The sequence below is a fragment of the Leptonotus elevatus genome, chromosome 1 (genome assembly GCF_054856555.1).
Source record: "Leptonotus elevatus isolate MCC_2025b chromosome 1, RoL_Lele_1.0, whole genome shotgun sequence".
In the NCBI taxonomy this organism is placed as follows: Eukaryota; Metazoa; Chordata; class Actinopteri; order Syngnathiformes; family Syngnathidae; genus Leptonotus; species Leptonotus elevatus.
The window spans coordinates 5,704,359-5,723,642 of NC_141239.1; the positions used below are offsets into that span (position 1 = coordinate 5,704,359).

Sequence of the window (19,284 nt, forward strand, 5' to 3'; positions counted from 1 at the left end):
ATGATCTACTCTGACTCGCTAATGCTAATTAGCGCGCAACTGGCGTCACTTTTATCACTCAAAAGAACGGCTCCACTCTGCAAAAAAACAACTTTTATTGGAATAACTTGATCGTGACTTTTTCCTTCTACTCTCTAACGTGGCTACAACTTCATAGTGTATCAGACCGCGTGGAACCACACTGCCCCCAAGTGGCCAAATCGAGTACAAAATGAACAGTGTTCCCAATAAATACACACACAAACAAAGGCAAGACAGTATAAAATAATTTAAATAAAACTGATTTTGGGACATTTAAAATCAATTCTGAATTGTACTAAATGAGAATCGCTTATTATTGTAGTTTGGGAATTTTCATTTTAGTTAGTTTTTAGGTCGATTTGTGTGTGTGTTTTTTTTATTAAGTTAGTTTTAATTAGCTTTCAAGGTGGTTCTGTTTTTGTTATATTTAGTTATTTATTAAAATGATTTGAAAGTTATTTTAGTTAAAACATTTTTTTAATGTTTAAGTTAATTTCAGTATGAGTTGTTTTTTGTATTTTTAAGTGTATTACTTGCGCGGAATATTTAATAAACATCATGGTAAAATGAAAAAAGTAACACAATTCTTACCGAGCGTTGCATTTCGGCTGAGTTCAATGAAAAAGCAGGCGAGCCGAAATTGTCGCCTTGGAGCGAGGTCTTCTGAAGGTGCTTTTCTATTGGCTGCTGCTCGATGATGTCACTTCTGTGTGACACACTTTCAAACGTCCTTATTGCGGTTAATATGGAAATAAGTCTACGTCAAATCACATTTAACTCATTCACTGCCATCGACGGCTATAGACGTCAAAAATGTATTTCTGTTAGTTTAACAATTTCCCCACTTTTGTTAACAAGAGTATGAATACCAATTTTTTTTTTATTGTATTAGAACGGATATAAAATTTGTGATTGTGAGCTAACTAGTGCAGTCATGCGATTAATTACGATTAGAAAATTGTAATCGCCTAATTTTTAATCTTTAAAAAAAAAGATTATTAAAAAAATAATAATAATTTAAAGAAAAGATTATTAAAAATTTGAGGCATCAGGCAATTAAAATTTGTAATCCTAATTAATCGCATGACTTCACTAGTTAGCTCACGATTAACCACAAATTTTATATCTGTTCTAAAATGTACAAAAAAAATACTTCTAGGCTTTCATAAGCTTGTTAACAAAAAAAAAAAAAAAAAGTTTAACTAATAGAAATAGTTCAAATTAATTTTTGACGTCTATTTGCTGTCAATGGCAGTGAATGAGTTCAAGTCAACCCCAAAGGCTCATGTATTATAATGGTACCAAAGACTAAAACAAATGACTTTTTTTTGCTATAATAATAGTTAGTTTTAATTAGTTTTGTAAACATAAAAAAAAAAAAAATTAGTTTTCGTTTTTTTTTTTAATTTCATGAAATAAATCGTTTTTTTGAATTGTAGTCAAGCTTCATGTGTGCTCAAGATGTCGTCGCAATCGCCTCAGAGGTTCTTTGTGTGTCGCGTCAGCCTCACCAGCGTTGCGCCGGTCCGAAGCTGATTACCATGTCGGAGTCTGTCTCTCGTCAACATCCCTGATTGGATTTTGTCTTCAAAAACTGTCATTCGCTCGTCAATAGTTCAACCGCGTTCTTTGCCAGGGTTTCAAAACCTCTGAAGTCATACCGCTTTAACCGTGTCCGCATCTATCAGCCCGTCAAGCTCCCGCTTTGCCCTCCCCGCGCTCCCCTGTGCGAACGCCCTCGCCTTTGCCACGGCTTTGTACCGCGCGCCAGACCCCGACAGGTCTCTCGTGGCAAAACACCACCGCTTTTAACGGCGTCCAAAAATGCAGGTATGCCGCAAAGGCTCCCTTTGAGGTGTGTGTGTGTGTTTGCATTTGGCACGGTCCGCCCCAAGCCCCGCCCACCTGTAAAAGCAAGCGTATCCTGTATGCTTACTGGATCAGACAAGTTAAAAGGCGAGCAGTTTCCTGAGGCCGAAGAACCCTTAATTGCTTGTTTTCTTACAATGTTTTTCTTGTTCTCATGTCAAATATCAAAACAACAGTGTCAGGAAACCTTAACCCGCTCCTTGATCTGCGGGTAACCGTATTAAAGTGATGTGGCCTGCGTGTCCTTTTTTCAATTGCTTGAAAAAAAACTGCCCCCTCAGCAGCAGTGTTGGACTCCGCTCCTGCGACATGGCGTCTTGCACACATAGCATGTGAGCAAGCGTCGCAATTACAGTCGCGACTTTGTGCGGCGAAGGGCACTGAGCTGTCGCTGAAAGGGATTGTTGCTAACAAGGCAAGACCCCCGAGCCCGAGCCCGAGCCCGAGCCCGAGCTTTTAATATGCTAAATGACTCCAGAGGTATTTGTCACCTGAGGATGATTAAGGGAATTAGGATTCAGAGTTGAGACTTAAGTGCGTGAACCGTTTAGCCGGGAAGAATAAATTCACAAATTAGAACAAAGCTGTAGACTGCACTTCCGTCGGTCTAGGACTAACCTCCCCCCAGCTAACCCCCCCCCCCCAACCCCCCTCAAGTTGCCGTTTTAGGAAAAGCTAAACAAACCCTTGTTTTTACAATGACATTTAATTGTGTTATTTGGTTTTGGATTTGCTTTACAGCGCTTCATAAATCATATTGGTAGCGGTCATTAATATTGTTTATTTTACCAAGCCCATGTATGATGATGATCACACGCTTAAAATAATGGCCTAAGTCATATTTGGACAAAAAATATATATTTTTGCCTTTAACATCTCCTCAAGATACTTGCTACTTCCGCTGTTAAACAGATCATTCACTTCTAGTCCTGCAATGAAATTATTAATACATCGTTTAATACATAGTTTTTCCTGTTTACTGAACAAAAACGAAGGAAAAAAACGTGGATAATTATTTGAAGAGGATCATGATATATATATATATATATACTCTGCCAAGATCATTTCTTGATGAAGTCATTCATGTTAGAAGTTCCATTTTAGCAACAAATGGCTGTTTACAGTACGTATCCCACCGAGGGGCCAACATTTGCAAATGTGGTGAATCTGGCGAATGCTGATTTCTGGTCAGGGTTCGTTCAAGGTTGCAAACGTTCACCAGATGCTCCAAAATTTCCTTGCAACAAGAACAAATGTTAAAACTGTTGGCAAACGTGTGGCGAATGTTGATTTCTTGTCAGGATGCGTTCAAAGTCGGAAACGTTCGCTAGATTGTTCAAAATTTCCTTGTGACAAGAACAAATGTTACAACTGTTGGCAAACGTCTTGTGAATGTTGATTTCTTGTCAGGATTCAATCAAGGACGCAAACGTTTGGCAGATTGTTCAAAATGTCCTTGTGACTAGAAAAGCCGTTAAAACTGTCGCCGCAAATGTTCACCAGATTGTTAAAAAAAAAAATTCCTTGCAACAAGAACAAACGTTAAAACTGTTGGCAAACGTTTGGCGAATATTGATTTCTTGGTCAGGATTTGTTCAAAGTCACAAACATTTACCAGATTGTTCAAAATGTCCTTGCCACAAGAAAAGCTGTTAAAACTGCTGCCGCAAATGTTCGCCAGATTGTTAAAAAAATAAATAAAATCCTATTATAATAATTAAATTAATATAATTTTATTATTATTATAATTAATAATAAAATAAAATAATAATTTTCTTGAGAACAAGACCAAACATTAAAACTGTTGGCAAACGTCTGGCGAATATTGATTTCTTGTCAGGATGCGTTCAAGGTCACAAACGTTTGCCAGATTGTTCAAAATGTCCCTGTGGCAAGAAAAGCCGTTAAAACTGCTGCCGCAAATGTTCGCCAGATTGTTAATAATTTCCTTGCGACAAGAAGAAACGTTAAACCTGCTGCCAAATGTCTGGCAAACCCGTCCATTTTCTTAACCGCTTGTCCTCACAAGGGTCGCGGGGGTCGCGGGGGTCGCGGGGGTCGCTATCCCAGCTGGCTTCGGGCAGTAGGCGGGGCACACCCTGAACTGGTTGCCAGCCAATCGCAGTCCAAAAATACCACATAATGCAATACAATATTTATGGTTTCTCTTGCTGTGAGGAAAGTTGGAGCACTCTCACAAACGTTTGCGACCTTGAATTAACCCTGTCGAGAAATCAACATTCGCTACCTTCACAAACACGCACAAACGTTCGCCCCTCAGTGGGATACGGGCCTAACAGTTTGAGCTTGCTTGAGCAATTTGCAGATGTTTAAAATTATTATTTTTTGGGCCAAATGATGTCATCCATACGGCGATATACTGACGTTAAAGAATTCCACCCGCTATCTCAAGACAACCCATTACATTTTGAGATCTAGCAGAAATCCAACCCAATAGTCCGTTGATTGCCGAGGCCTTTAATCAGATGCTAAAACTCTGCCAAACTGTCAGATCAATTACAGCTGATCTGCTTCTTGAATTCGGCTTACCGAATTGCCGCTGAACTCCCGCCAAAGCTGCACAGTGTGGCCATCTTTACTTCAGTTTGGAGAGTGCCGCGACTCTCAAAGCTTATTGGTGGACTTTTGACCAGGAGGGTTTGAAGAATATTTTTTTGTTTACTGCAATTCTGTTTGCTATGTAAAACGTTCCACAGATTCCAAAGACTCCGCGGTTGCTAAAGTACTACAAACACATGTGGCGTGGCTGCTAATGATCCCCCCCAACCGCCCCCCCGCCCCAAAAAATGAAGCAGGTATATTTGTGACACGGTCAGACGGTACCGACCGCCTGCGGTGCCTTTGAGAGCCAAAGTCTTTCAGCGTATCGCTTACTCCATCCAGATACTCGCAAGGGACAGCGAGGTCGGCCTGGATTACACCGAGAGTCTCCTGCAGATTCATTTCATATCAGAGAGATAACACGCTAACACCAAGGAAAACGAGAGCCAGATTCCGCGCGGTGAGCTCACTTATGGGCGCATGTCGCTAAAGAAGCAGTCAATTATATTTATTCATTGCTTTGTGGCATCGAGTTCACGAGTCAGTCAGGAGTTGGTGACGGTGTCATCTACTTGACGGAGATATCGCGGTGCGTCACCCGCAGTGCATCCCATAATCAATATGTTGTCCCCAATGCTGGCACTTTGTAATGCTTGTCAAGCCAAAACGGGGGGGAAAAAAATGTGTTTTGGGTCGTTGTCTTGTTGCAAGGATAAAGTTTCTCCCGATTAGATTGGAAGCATTTTTCTGTAAATTCCATCCATCCAAATTATCAAACTAAATGGTTTTGTCGACTTCAGAATTCACTCTGCTACCATCCCTTACCAAAAAGTTGTATACTTTAAGTACATAAAATAGAGTATATAAGTATACCTAAGTTAATTTTTCGAGTGTACTTATTCTTGTACTAAAAGTAAACCTTAAGTAAACTCCTTGGGACTAAATTGGATCATTTTAGTACACTTAAAAGTAATATTATAAAGTATATTAATAAGAATACTTAAGCATACTTTCAAGTATACTTTATAGTATATTTAAGTATACTTGAAAGTAGGGGTGTAAAAAAAAAAAATCGATTCTGCAATATCGCGATATTACAGCGCACAATTCTCGTATCGATTCGATATGCGGCCGAATCGATTTTTTAAAGATCAATTTTTGATGGAAATATTCAACAAAATGTCTTACTTAGGGTTAGGTTTCACACTTAAAGCATGGAAAAAATGTATATTAATGGGACATTAAGCGTTAATATTTTCTTTCAGTGCTATTCAAACATGAAACAGATTCTAACCTGTTTGTTAAATGCAGCAACTCACAGTTATAAGCCTGAAGTACATTTTCATACAAATCTTACAGTGTACATGTACAAGTTTACTGATGAGTATTTTCAAAATTGTAGTTTTTAAAAAATCGCAATAAGTGACTTATCGATTCATTAGATTAAGATGAATCGGTATCGAATTGAATCGTGGTACAGATCGAATCGCAAGGTACTCGGCAATTCACACCCCTACTTGAAAGTATACTTTTGTGGTACATTTATGTCCACAGTTTAGTTTTCAGCAAGAAGCCCAGTGATGAATTGACGAGGATCAAACCAGCGAATACTGGTACTAAAGGTCGTAACCTTAACCTCTACACATGAGCCACATGAGATTTAGGGCTTTATAAATAAATGTAACCTATCATTTTGGATTCCTTACTTCCATGTTTCTCTCCACTAACACACCTGATTCATGATCAGGATCGTTATCAGGCTCCTGCAAAGCTAGCTGATCGTTAGATTCAGCTGCACTGCAGGAGGGAAACATGGAAAACAGGCTGGATCGGGGGCTCTCGAGGACCGGACTTGGGCATCCGTAAGCTTCGTAAGCCGTAAACCTTTTTAGTGTATGTTTTAGTATACTTACAAGTACACTTAACGTTTAACATTTACTTGGTGGAGTAGACTTCCAAAAAGTACAAGAAAAGTAACCTGGAAGTATACTATCCTAATTTAGCGTATTCAAGCATACTTAAATATACTTCTTTTCGGTAAGGGGTCATCAGTTCGATCAACAATAAAGAGTAGTGATCCCCTTTCCATAAGCGGCCATGCAAGTCTAAGCAATGACATGACCTTGACCATGCGTCACAGATGAGCTTGTGTCTTTTGGATCATGAGCAGATCCTTTCTTTCTCCCTACTTTGGCCTTTTGCATCACTTTGGTAGAGCTGTTAGCCACTTGCTAGCTTGTGAGCTAAAGGTTTTGGGCCTAGTAATAATATCTCACAATTGGTTTTATACAAAAGCGCAAATAACTTATTTGTACTTTATTTTTTATTTTTTTAGGACTAAACACAATTTCTCTTCATAACATATGTGGCCATTGCGTCCTTCTGATTTTCTGTCTGTGGCCCTCAAATGAAAAAGTTTGGACACCGCTGGTGTTTACCCCTTTATCTCCAAAGAGCGGTGTTAGCCACTTGCTAGCTTGTGAGCTAACGGTTTTGGGCCTAGTAATAATATCTCACAATTGTGTTATACAAAAGCGCAAATAACTTATTTGTACTTTTTTTTTTTTTGGACTAAACACAATTTCTCTTCATAACATATGTGGCCAATGCGTCCTTCTGATTTTCTGTCTGTGGCCCTCAAATGAAAAAGTTTGGACACCGCTGGTGTTTACCCCTTTATCTCCAAAGAGCGGTGCTAGCCACTTGCTAGCTTGTGAGCTAACAGCCTTGGGCCCAGTAGTAATAACTCACAATTGCGCCGGATAACCTCTGATGTAAATGATGGCGCTCAAGTTTTTTTTATAGTGGGGGAGGGCGGACTCCTGATGCCAAAGTTTGTCTCTGAGCGATGTTTTAGCCACAGTTACACAATGTACTTCACCTCGTATTAGTCACGCAATGCCAACCGGACATTTTCATGAATTTATAAAACCCCCGGACGCCCGAACAGGATGTAAGAAAATGGTCTGGCCTCCCAAAAGAGGACACATTTGGTCACCCTACTTTATCTCCAATGAGAGGTGCTAGCCATTAGCTAGCTTGTGAGCTAACAGCCTTGGGCTTAGTAGTAATAACTCACAATTGCGCCAGATAACCTCTGATGCAAACGATGGCGCTCAAGTTCTTTTATGGTGGGGGGGAGTTTGCCAAGTTTGTCTCTGAGCGCGCGTTTTAGCCATTTAGCTAATCAGGAAAAGTGAAATGGCGAGAAACAGTTGACCTCTTTATCTCCATATTTAAGTGCTACAGAGTTCTATAATTATCATAATTATCTTCAGACATGTATCACGTATTTGGAAACAAGTCTCAAAATTCACTTCACAGCATCTATTATTTATAAACAAAGATTACTCATGTCTCAATAACAGGCTATATAGTACTCTAAGTTGCATCAAGCAATACATGGTTTTCCTGTAACATTGTGAGCCGGGCCAACAATTGTCAACATTAAGAACGGGATGAGCTAATGAGTTGGAAGGGGCGGGAAGATCCAGTTATGGCTTCACTGGTCTGCCTCTGGGATGGGAACAAAATGGAATCTCAGCGAGTAATTAAGAGACACCCAGGCCTCGCGAGGATATGCCCGGCAAATGGGAGAGAGGGGCAGAAAGGGAAAGAGGGATTGAGAATGCAACCCTATTGTGTTTCATGGAGGGATTTGGCCGCTGAGGCGCTGGTCTTGCGGTCGGTCCTTAGGCCATAGTTTAGGCTCTAGTTACAACACCTGCCTTGCAGCCCTTCCCCCTTTCGAGTGAGTTATCATATCAGGCTACTGCACGACGGGGCTCTCTCTCCAAGTGCATGAGAAGTTTGGGCAGGGAAACAAGTGGGGAAAAGACACCGTTCGAAACAGACCGAGCTCATTGCGACCGGTCAAAAATGATGTCATGGCTGGGGTTTATAATGGTATGAAGCAGGTGACGCTGGCAGGACAGGGCGGCCTCGTTTTCGAGCTGATGTAATAGTCTGATTGAGCTGTTTATTGGACCATCGTTAGGTCATCGCCTTCATGTGGGTTGTGTTGGGAACGATGCTATAACGGGCCCGCGTCTGGCTCATTTCAAAGATGATTACGGCTTGCGCCTCTCGCGCTTGTTTGTTTTCGTAAAAAAGAGACACGCCGTATAAATTGTGATTGCGCTTAACAACAGTGCGTTAATATAAGCCGACGATATTTATATATTCAGCGGAGATAGTATTTATAGCAGGAAACGCGGTTGAATACTTGGTCTACTTTCTCACACTCCCATATTGTGCCCCTTGTGTCTCCCAGCAGAGTTATGGGCTGTTTATCTGTGTGCATACCCGAGCCGCTATGCAAACACGCGCATACTCAGGCTCCACACTGGACAATCATATGAGATGTACATAAATCTGTAGTCCCCCGGAAGCAACAGGACTACATAGGATTTGGACTCCTGTTCGTAGAGGTTTATTATTAGCAGTGGCAAGTATCAGCTGATCTTTTTCAAACCTATTATTATTGCATTAGATCAAGTCCAACATTATCCTTGCCAGTGGAACCTTTTTACATTTTTTTTTTTAGAAACAAAGCAATTGTTTTTAAAGTTGGTACCAATTTTTGAAACGGCCATCTTATTATTGTGACCCCACATCCCCAAGACCCTATGGGATCTTGACTGATGCCAACGGGAAAATTCAGTTCTAGAAAAGGTCAGTCAACCTAAATACTAAAATTAAGTATGATTGAAAATTGTATGGAAAAATCCACAAGCTGCTTCTAAATGGATACTTGCAACTCAGTAGTGGCTGCTGGTCACTCAAATGACGGAAAGCTCATTTTTTTTTTTTTTTTTTACGCTTCAGACAGATCATCCAATCATCACGCAGAAGCCGAATATCTGGGTCTGAGCGTCCGACGGCGGGAAAATCCCAGCATTTATCCAATAACGGTCCAGTTTTGCGCAGTGAAAAAAACAACTCTACAAAGCAGCTACTGACTGTAGTTAGGTTTCCATCCAAGTGTTTTGAAATTTTTAAGCGAATTTACTGAAAATGTCAAAACGGACGTGTGTCTTATGCCCGTTTCCATCTGTTCTTCTTTTGCCAATATTGAGAGGGAACTCCGCCGCTGTAGGTGGCGGTATACACCATAGAGATGTGATCGACCAGTAACGGCGACTGCGCCATGCGATGACGTCGTATGATTTTGCTTTTGTAATTCTTGATCAACCGTAGCGTTTCTTTGCTGTTTTCCATCTAAAATAGCATTAATATTCGCTTCTTTAATTATTCCAAAAATATTTCTGTTTCTTCCCCCCCCCCAAACATACCTTATTTTATCGTCCGACATTGCTTTGGACCTACAAACGTACGTGTGACGTAATATCCGGTCAAAACGTGAGACGTGTATCCGGTCTTGCCAGCGATTATTCGCAAAAACTGTTTCCATAGCCAAAATTCGCATTTTCCTTTTTCCGATCAAAATCTACACCCTCTTAAGCGTAAAAACTTTTTTTTTTTTGCGAATTTTGGGCCCTTTTTCAAATTTCTAGCATTTCCATTCAGTTTTTTGGAATAATTATTATTTGAATAATAATGGGTGGATGGAAACCCAACTATTGTCAATAAATAAATAAAAATGGCGTTGAATTGTAGGCATGAATTAGAAGGAAGTTGTGTCAGTTATTTGTGATGAGTGGCTGATTCTGAACAAAAGATGACGATGTTATAGCGCATAAATTGTACACATAGCAGTGCATGTTTTTTTCAGGGGGAGGGGCATTTAGGGGGGAAGCTGAGCTTCCCTTGCAGTCTTACAGCAACTAGTCTGGAATTTCTGACAGAATCAATCAAATATTCAAGCCTTCATCCAAAGTAAAGCCCCCAATTATTTGTTTACAGTATGTGCCACTGAAAACTGGAAAACTGCTGAACCGATTGAGCATGACAGTATGTCCATGTCTGCTTTTCTCTCCCAGATGTGGATCTCTTGGTTTGCAAGCACCAGGGTCCATCGTGCTGCACCCGCAAGATGGAGGAAAGCTACCAGTTCGCAGTGAAGCGAGAAACCCTCCACAACATTTACTTGTACAGTTATGAGCTGAAGCACCTCATCGCTGGCCACTCGGATGCCTTCCAGGGTAAGTACAAAGACTGCAAATCCGGCTTGGGGGGGGGGGGGGGTGGCGAAGTCCTGGATGGATTTTAGTGGACTTGGTTTTGGAGCACACAATGTTTGGTGAGCCTTTGCTGATTTTTTTTTATCCAGAACATTCTGTTCTTACTTTTAAGTGCTTGATTGATATTCTACTCAAATGCTGGCTTCTTGATTCAAAGTCTTTCAATCTTAACGTATTACCTGTTTGTTTTTTTCCCTTTTGCTGAAGTGTTACTAAAAATGGTTGGGAGGAAGGGAAATATTTTAGTTTTGAGAGTATATGACACAATTATGCAATACAGGCCATCGGGTTCAAACTGATGAATCGACTTTACGATGCAACGTCAACATTTATAGATTGAAATGTACTAAATAAAATATTCAAGAGTGATACTTCAAACTTGGTCACTGTGCACGTCCTTACAAACATTTTCTTCTTTCCGGAAACAAATCCTCCAGGGCCCGGCTGACCACAGCGCTATAGCAGTGCTGTCTAAATTTGAACATTTCCTCCCTAAAAGCAGCAGCACAATCCCACAGTGTTGGAGAGATAAGTGGGATGTTTTTGTGTTCTGCGTTTGTAGTTATATTATTATCGGAAGCTTGCAATTACTCTCAGAAGACAATAGGCTGCTTAGACATAGGCCATGTTTGACCCCATAATGAATGAGACACACGCCACCGATCTTCTCTCAAATACGGGAAAAAAAAGAGAATGGAATTTGTCAAAACGAACGCCGCTGTCACGGAAATGAATACTTTTCGCTTTGTTGGAATTACAGCAACCGTCAAACATGTTCTCTAAAAGGTCACACGGGGCTGGCGTTGGGCCTCTCCTCAGTTACACTGCACTAATGCAAGCGCACATTTCTGAACGTGTTTCTGGTATTTGCCCTTTTCATCATCATTAAGCTCCTTCACGTCTTACCTCATGTCTGAGCCCGTCTGGCCGAATGAAGATCGAGTGCTCCGCACGGCCCATAAAGGCCGAGATGGAAAAATAACAATGTGATATCAACAGATACCGGCGGGGGGCGGGGGGGGGGGGGGGGGGGCGGGTATAATGGGGCTGAAAAAAGATGACATCACAAGTCGTTCAAGTGCAAAGCCTTCTAAGGACCGTCTATGTGTGCTTTGGGTGGAATGTAGCAAGTGGCTTGTGTACATGTGAAAATACAGTAACTACAATGTGATTTTGGCTGATGAACTTTTAGGGTGTTGCTCTGTTAGTGTCAATGTGATTGTTGCGCAATATACCATCAGGAAAGCGCCGTTCCTACGAGGTAATACGTTTGTTTGCAAATTGAAAGAAAAAAAAAAGCCACAAGATGCTCATAAAGGCCACCTGCCTCTGAGCTCCATCTTTATGTCAAGCCTCGTAAAAAAAAAAAAGGGGGAGTTAGCAATGCAAAACATGCTAGCAAGAATTGAATCGAGCCTCATCTCACGAATACCCGTGCTGAGTCGCTGACCTCTTTAACGCATGATGCTCAAGCGTGGCCATTTAGAACGCATATCAACACGACAGCAGCGCTAGCAATACTAAGGTAGCATTAGCATTATGAACAAATAGCCACAGCTGCTACATTGGTAGCATTGGTGACTTACACATAACAAACTAAATGTTATTGGTTTAAAGTGGTATATTTTTAGAATGTACGCTGAATGAAAAATCAAAGAGGTGATAAACGTACCTGCCGAGTACAAATGTTTGTAAGTCCGTGTCACATGTGAATCCTCTCAGCTGCCCTCCACTAAAGGCATCATGACCGAACCAATTCCTTCTATTTTTGCTCATGTATTGGTAGCCTTATCCCTACTTTTTGGCAAAAAAAATGCAATAAGTTTAAGCAAACTTACTTACTTAGTCAACTCTCGGGTGACCAGATTTTCTAAATTAATCAACAGGACAAGACTACAATTTCGCTGACAATCAAATATACACGAAATTCTCTCCAGGAACTATTTATAATAAATTTAATTGCTAGTCAATTTGGTGGGCGGTGGTTGTGTCATTACTTTAGCTATATGCTAAATGCTAGTGATGGCAAAATGAAGCTTCATGAAGCACTTGTGATATTTTTTGACTCCTCTAGATGGCACTCTTGGTTGAAAGATGCAGTGGAAATGTAATCAATTTCCTTTGCACTAGCCTTCATATTTAAACCAAGAGCACCATCTAGGGGAGTTAAAAAATATCACAAGTGCTTCATGAAGCTTCATTTTGCCATCACTACTAAATGCTATCTTGGTTAGGGTGACCAGACGTCCCATTTTGGCCAGGGTAGTCCTGATTTTGAGCCTTGGGTTCCGGGTCCTGATGGATTTCGTTAAACCCATCGTTTTGTCCCGCTATTACGCAGGTCCCATCGCAACGTCCCGTATTTTGCCATGTGAATGTCAATCACACAGTTGTCATAGCGATTCATACGACAAACCAATTAAAAGGGAATTTAACTGTTAATTCCTTCCTATTTACTTTAAAATTCCGCATCTAATCTGAAGCAAGATGGACTCATGTAGCAGCACAGACTTACATATGAACGGACCGTCAATGCCGCTTGCTCGCCGTCGGGAGACGCGAAGCCACCAGTCGTGGCTTGGCGGCCATCTTATGTTGCAACTTTCTCTGTACTCATAGCTTGAATACATTCATTTATGTGTGGCATTTTCACTTTTTTTTTTCTGTCGTCATGGCAAAAATGCCACCGATAGGTCATATGTGCTTTCGCATCTAAGGCCCCGTCAAACAAATCTCGTACACACGGGAAGCATTACAAGACTTGCGTGTGTCCGAAAGAAGACGCTGAGGGCGTTTAACGGCTGTAATGTATATGCCAAGTCTGGAGTGGCGCTGTAGCGCAGCCACAGGGAGTTAACGGTAGAGTAGAAGAAGAATCAGCGAAGAAGACAAACACTTTTTTTTTCTAACTTTATTGCAATCTACGGAACAAAACATGGCTTTGCATGTATCGAAAAACAACATGGAAAAGACGAACACGGGAGAAGTGACAATGGCGGGTGATTCAAGTACAACACCGCTTGTTGAACGTGGGAATAAAGAAGCAAAATTGTTTTGCTGCAAAAGTGTAAGCAAGCTATCCCATGGCTGTCCGCCATTGTTGTTGACAGCATGACGGTTCGCGCACAGAATCTTGCGAGAATTGCCGCATACGTCATCAAACTGCGACAAGGCGTCGTCATCGAGCTGCGGCCATTACGTCATCACTGGAGGAGTATCCTGCATATGGTGTCCAGACGGACGCGTACGGGGCGCGTTTTGAAAAATATTTCCACTCTTCGGATCAAAAGTGATCGGTTTCAAGCTCCGAAAACCGCGCCGTCGTGTGCACAAACGGCCTAAACGGTAAGGAACTTGTGAGGATACATTGAAACTGGCTTTCGTGTGGACGGGGCCTAAGAATCATGGGAAATGTAGTTCTACTGTGCAATGTGGTTAAATGGTGTCCCATTTAAACGGGAAGTCTCGTCACCCTAATATTGTCACAAGTAATATGACATGTTACATGTTTTATGATACCTCATATTTTATAGTGGAAACGTTTTATTGTCCTAACTTTCTTTTTATTATCATTATTATTACCACAGCATTAATTTAATGCAATTTCTATTTGTTCCAAGTCCGACTGTCTTGAAAGAAGTACCCATTAGATGAGAAATGTCTGCAAATTTGTGTTTTCATTGGCCTGCCCTTGTTTGGACAGTGCGAAAGGCCCTACTGTGCTTTGTCTTGAGTGGGAGTTGGTCATGTCATGACCCTACAAACATACGCCACATTTGTAAATGCTACGGGACTTTTGTTCCCCCGCCAGTATATTCAGATAGTGTATTAATATGTTCAAATCAAGTTTCATGTTGCTCAACCACACACAGAACACAAGAATCCGGGGATCAGCTCACCACAAATGCCTGTCGGGTGGTTCCATCTCTTTATGTTACAACTCCCCCCCCTTTAAATCCACTATAACAATAACCACATGCTTTTTTATCCTTTTCAACTTTCCTGAAACACACACACACACACACACACACACAGATACGCCCAGGCTAGCCCCTCTGGTCTCCTCTCTCCCCTCCGAGTAAACAAACACACCTTCCTAATCCACTCTTCAGGAGAAGAAATGACTTGACCGTCATGATCTGATGATGGAGGGAAGGTGTCAACCACAAAGCAAAGTTTGAGCGAGGCAGGCTTAGAGTTGCCATCATTGGATTTGCCTTGTCAACCCGGTGTCGTCGGTCTCGACCCGCAATCATCTTACCGAACCTGGCCACATTTTCCTTGAAACGTGTTGCTTTACTTGTTAAAGCTGCGTTACATATTCATGTTGGGTTTAAAACTTTTAGTTGAAGCAGCTGAGAGATTGCAGTGTTGTGCTAGCATGCCAGTGCTAACATTGCTGTTCAGAGTTTAGTGCAGTGTTGGACCAAACTTGCCGCACTCTAAATCCATCAGACATGTTTACTTAAAGGCATGACTTTGTTGATTTCATGATTCGTATTCACATTTGCCGATGTCTTGAACTTTGTCCATGTCTTTTAGCTTTGCTGCTTCCCAGCTTGAAGATTGTTTACTTCAAAGTCGATGATAGAATGAATGAAGCAGTTAATGACAGATGTAGCAACTTTCTATCGAGATATTCTACGATACATGTTTGAAGATAATTGCTGAAAACATGCAAAGACTGAGAAATAAGTTGCGCTCATGTATGGCGATATGGCGTAAAACAAAAATTCTGCCTGCATAAGAACTGAGCGGCTTCGTTTGCATCAGCTGTTACCTGGCACGGTTGTGAGTTATAATCACTTGTTGCTTTTCTACTACTAGCTAGCTAGCTTGCTAATTTTACTTACACCCTAAAAATGCTTCTTTCCTGGATGCCACAATTTAAGGAACCGCTCAGTTTAAAATTCCTAAGTATTCATTTTGTGTCATTTGGACTACTATAATATCTTTGTACGCACATTTTTGTGGGTATATAACTAGCACGTGTGTGCTCATATCTGTTCTGAAATGTGAGCCACAGGCTGAGTAACAAATGTAACCGTGTTATATGCCACGGAGGAGGCGGGACTTCGGACTTCCGGGTTTTCACACATCAGCTTTTTTTCCGGTTCCGGTTCGCGACGTGTGGGCCACGTCCCAGTACTTGCGCTTCCGCCTTTATGCCCCTCGGTTGCGCGTTTCCATCGACAGGTGCGAGTGTGTAGTGTCCGTTAGTTGTCCGAAGCATTTCAGAGAGCTGAGACGCCGACGGGCGGGAGCGAGGGGTTGGGGGGGCGAGTGTTGGAACGCGGAAAGCAGTGGATGGAAAACCGCGCTGATGTGTGAAACCCGGCAGTCAGAAGTCCCGCCTCCTCCGTGGCATATACCCCATAAGATCATGTTTTGATAACTTCGGAAGTCATGGCATCTACCCCATTGCTAAAATTGTGAACTGACAACAAAAAAAGTACTAAATTATCTAAAAATGGGCGGCAAAAAAATACCTGTATATTATTTTGTCTTTTTCAGAATTAATGAAGAATTTTTGAACTTACATTCCGCTAATCGTTCTTGAGTCGGCACCATTAAGCAATTCTCTTCACTAATGTCATGGATGGGAAATATTTTGCTTCTTCAATTCTGTTGCATTATCGTTGTATACGTGCTCTGGTTCACATTTGGTCACACCTTGGAGCTCATACAATTCCGTGGTCAACCAAAACGTTTAGACCGGATGGGCCATCGATCGTGAACAAACTTTCGACAAGCAACTCCCGTTATTTGGTGACCAGTTTCATAGGATGAACTCTGCATGTGTTTTCCTTTGGCTTTCCTAATACTTCTTGTATTCAATTATCAATGAAAGTGTGTCACATTTATAACTATAGGTGCCCTTCAGTGGAGTTCACAAGAGGAAACGCGACAGAGAGAGAGAGAGAGAGAGAGAGAGAGAGAGAGAGAGAGAGAGAGAGAGAGAGAGAGAGAGAGAGAGAGAGAGAGAGAGAGAGAGAGAGAGAGAGAGAGAGAGAGAGAGAGAGAGAGAGAGAGAGAGTGAGAGAGAGTGAGAGTGCGTGCGTGCGTGCGTGCGTGCGAGACACCATGGCAAGGACGGTGCATTTTCTCACTGAGGCGACATAATTAGCTGATCCTTGTCTCATCAGCCAGGAACTCTCCAGACTGTGTGTCCTGGGAGACATTGCTGGCAAGAGTGCAAAAGACTGAAAAGTTAGTGAAGCAACAACTCCTTCGCCGCAGGGATACTTCAGAATGAGAAGTGCAAATGTAAGGATAAGGACGTCCCTATAGTCTCTTGAAAAGGTTGAAGCTCAACCTCAGGGCCACGAATGCTCTTTTTAAGACCATGCAGGTCATTAGTTGGTTGAAGTTACATTTCTGTTAAATACCAAAACACCATTGCTTTCGTGTAGTATTAATATTTACTTAGAACAGATATTTTTGTTGGTAGACTGCTTAGACTCAGAAGGTTTTTTTTTTTTTCTGACCACTTAATCATTTTTAGTGCCATAAAAATCCCTCTCGTAGTCCATCCTATCCATCCATTTACTACTGCTTATCCGGAACCGGGTCGCGGGGCAGTAGCATAAGCAGGGAAACCCAGACTGCGCTCTAACCCAGCCACTTCGTCTATTTCCTCCGGGGAGAGCCCAAGGCATCCGTCCTATATATACAGGACTATTTGTCAGTAAACATAATGTGGAAAGTGAGGACTATGGCGCTACTGTCGTATATGCAGCAAGTGTACATGGTGGTAAAATATGACACTGTGGGATTCCCTCAGGATGAATAAAGTATACATTTTTCCATCCTTCTGTCCGTCCAAGTCCTCTAGCCGGTTTTAAGTTTCTCAGTCTTTCATATTCACTCGAGTCAATGGTCAAAATGCAATAGAAGTCATTGTCGAAAAATGCGCTTAAAGACCGTGTATAAATAAATCAGATTTGCTTCTAAATACATTACTGAAGATAACTGTTGAAAACATGCGCAAAGACCAAGAACTACAGCATGAAACTGTTTTTATCCATTTCGATTTTCTTACTTTTTGGCCATTGTTAAAACACACAAGTCACAACTGCCCCACTACAGAAGAACTTAAGCGCCTTCGACTTATTAATGGTGATCTGCAGTAATATTAGCATCCTTTCTTTAGTCAGCAGGTGTGCTTGCTTTAGAGTGCCTCGTTGTGGAGAGAAAAACTTTTTCAAGAGTGAAATATGGCTTTTTTTATCTCTTACAAAAACATTGGCACAGTCCCTGTCAATTGAAGATAAATATGCCCTCTAAATCTGACACACCACAGAAGACTGGTGTTAACGACGTGGACGAAATTTGAATGTAGATCTCTGTCACTCGATTAATTGAACGGGGACTCTTCCAATCCCCTTGGAATCTTATTCCTTCATCTTTCTGTCCAAAGATGTGGACAATTCTGTGCTTCCGACTTGTGGTAAAGGTTTGGGGTGAAGATAAGCAGCGGGGAAAACAATTTTTGTTTTCAACACATTTTTGGGTGCGAAATCCAACACAGTTTTTTGCTATCATGTCAGGTCTTTGCAGATATTGATAGTACTGTCTCAATTGTTACACAAACAAGTTGCCAAATGGCTTTAGATGAGACCAATTGTGATCAGCTCTTCTTACTACAGTCTTTCTACAGGTATTCCGTTTTTTTTTTTTTAACTAGGCTTTCTAGAGTTTGGAATAGGTAGGAAAACGCGTCCTCCGCGCTGTCCCACGCACTTTCGTCTCGGTCCGCGCGAAGTACATTGACTACAATGCAAACGCGCCGCCGAAACGCCTCCCCCCGGTTTTGGTGGGAATGCAGCATCAAGCTGGTTCGTTCGATGAATGGTTAAAATCAGCTGGTGTACGTGATTGGAAAAGGCATGAAAGTTAGCATTAGCAAACACAACGCTATCTGGAATATTTGCCTGGAGAAATCAATTATTGTAGAAATTCTGGTACCTTTGTTTTTGGCAGTGATGAGCATCCATTGTGTCACAAGCTGGTTCGTTGGTTGTATGGTTTAAATCGGCTGGTGTACGTGATTGGAAAAGGCGTGAAAGTTAGCATTAGCGAACACAACGCTATATGGACTATCTGCCTGGAGAAATCAACTATTGTAGAAATTCTGGTGGTTTTGTGTTTGGCAGTGATGACCGTCCATTGTGTCACATGACATAATGCAGCAAGTCACCAACTGGTTCGTTAGTTGAATGGTTAAAATCGGCTGGTGTACGTGATTGGAAAAGGCGCGTGAAAGTTAGCATTAGCAAACACAACACTATCTGGACCATTTGCCTGGAAGTTCTCAAGCTTCTTTTTTTTTTTGCGATATAATTTTCGTGTCCCTCTTGTCCCACCATCATTTCCCACCATCTCGCTCTCTGTCAATGTCTGCATGTATTTTTCTTTGCAGATGTTTTGACCGGCAGAGGTATTGCTCTAGAGGCTGATGCTTGGACACAGGAGGACATCGCGCCGCACCATGAGCTCATGCTCAAATTAGGGAGGATATCCGGAATCCATCCCTACACGTCTCATTTAATCACTCAGGGCGGAGAGGAAAAGTGTTTATGGACCTAATAGAGGAACGAGCACATTGCGTATCTCAGGCTGAAATGTGCGAGTGTCCCAATCGTGTTTGTGTTGTAGCTACGCCTCCGCGGTCTCCTGAGTAGACATG

General features: G+C 41.7%; 1 protein-coding gene across 3 annotated transcripts in view; it reads left to right on the top strand.

Moving 5' to 3' along the window:
- Window positions 1-19,284, top strand: part of gpc5c (glypican 5c) — a 183,233-nt gene that overhangs the window by 12,160 nt on the left and 151,789 nt on the right. For all 3 annotated transcript variants that reach the window (XR_015097391.1, XM_086098478.1, XM_086098492.1), the window contains exon 2: window positions 10,395-10,556. Coding sequence is in view for 2 of the 3 variants with exons in the window: in XM_086098478.1 (XP_085954604.1) it covers window positions 10,395-10,556 (162 nt within the window). In the remaining variant the exon portion in view is untranslated. The remainder of the gene's footprint in view (window positions 1-10,394; window positions 10,557-19,284) is intronic.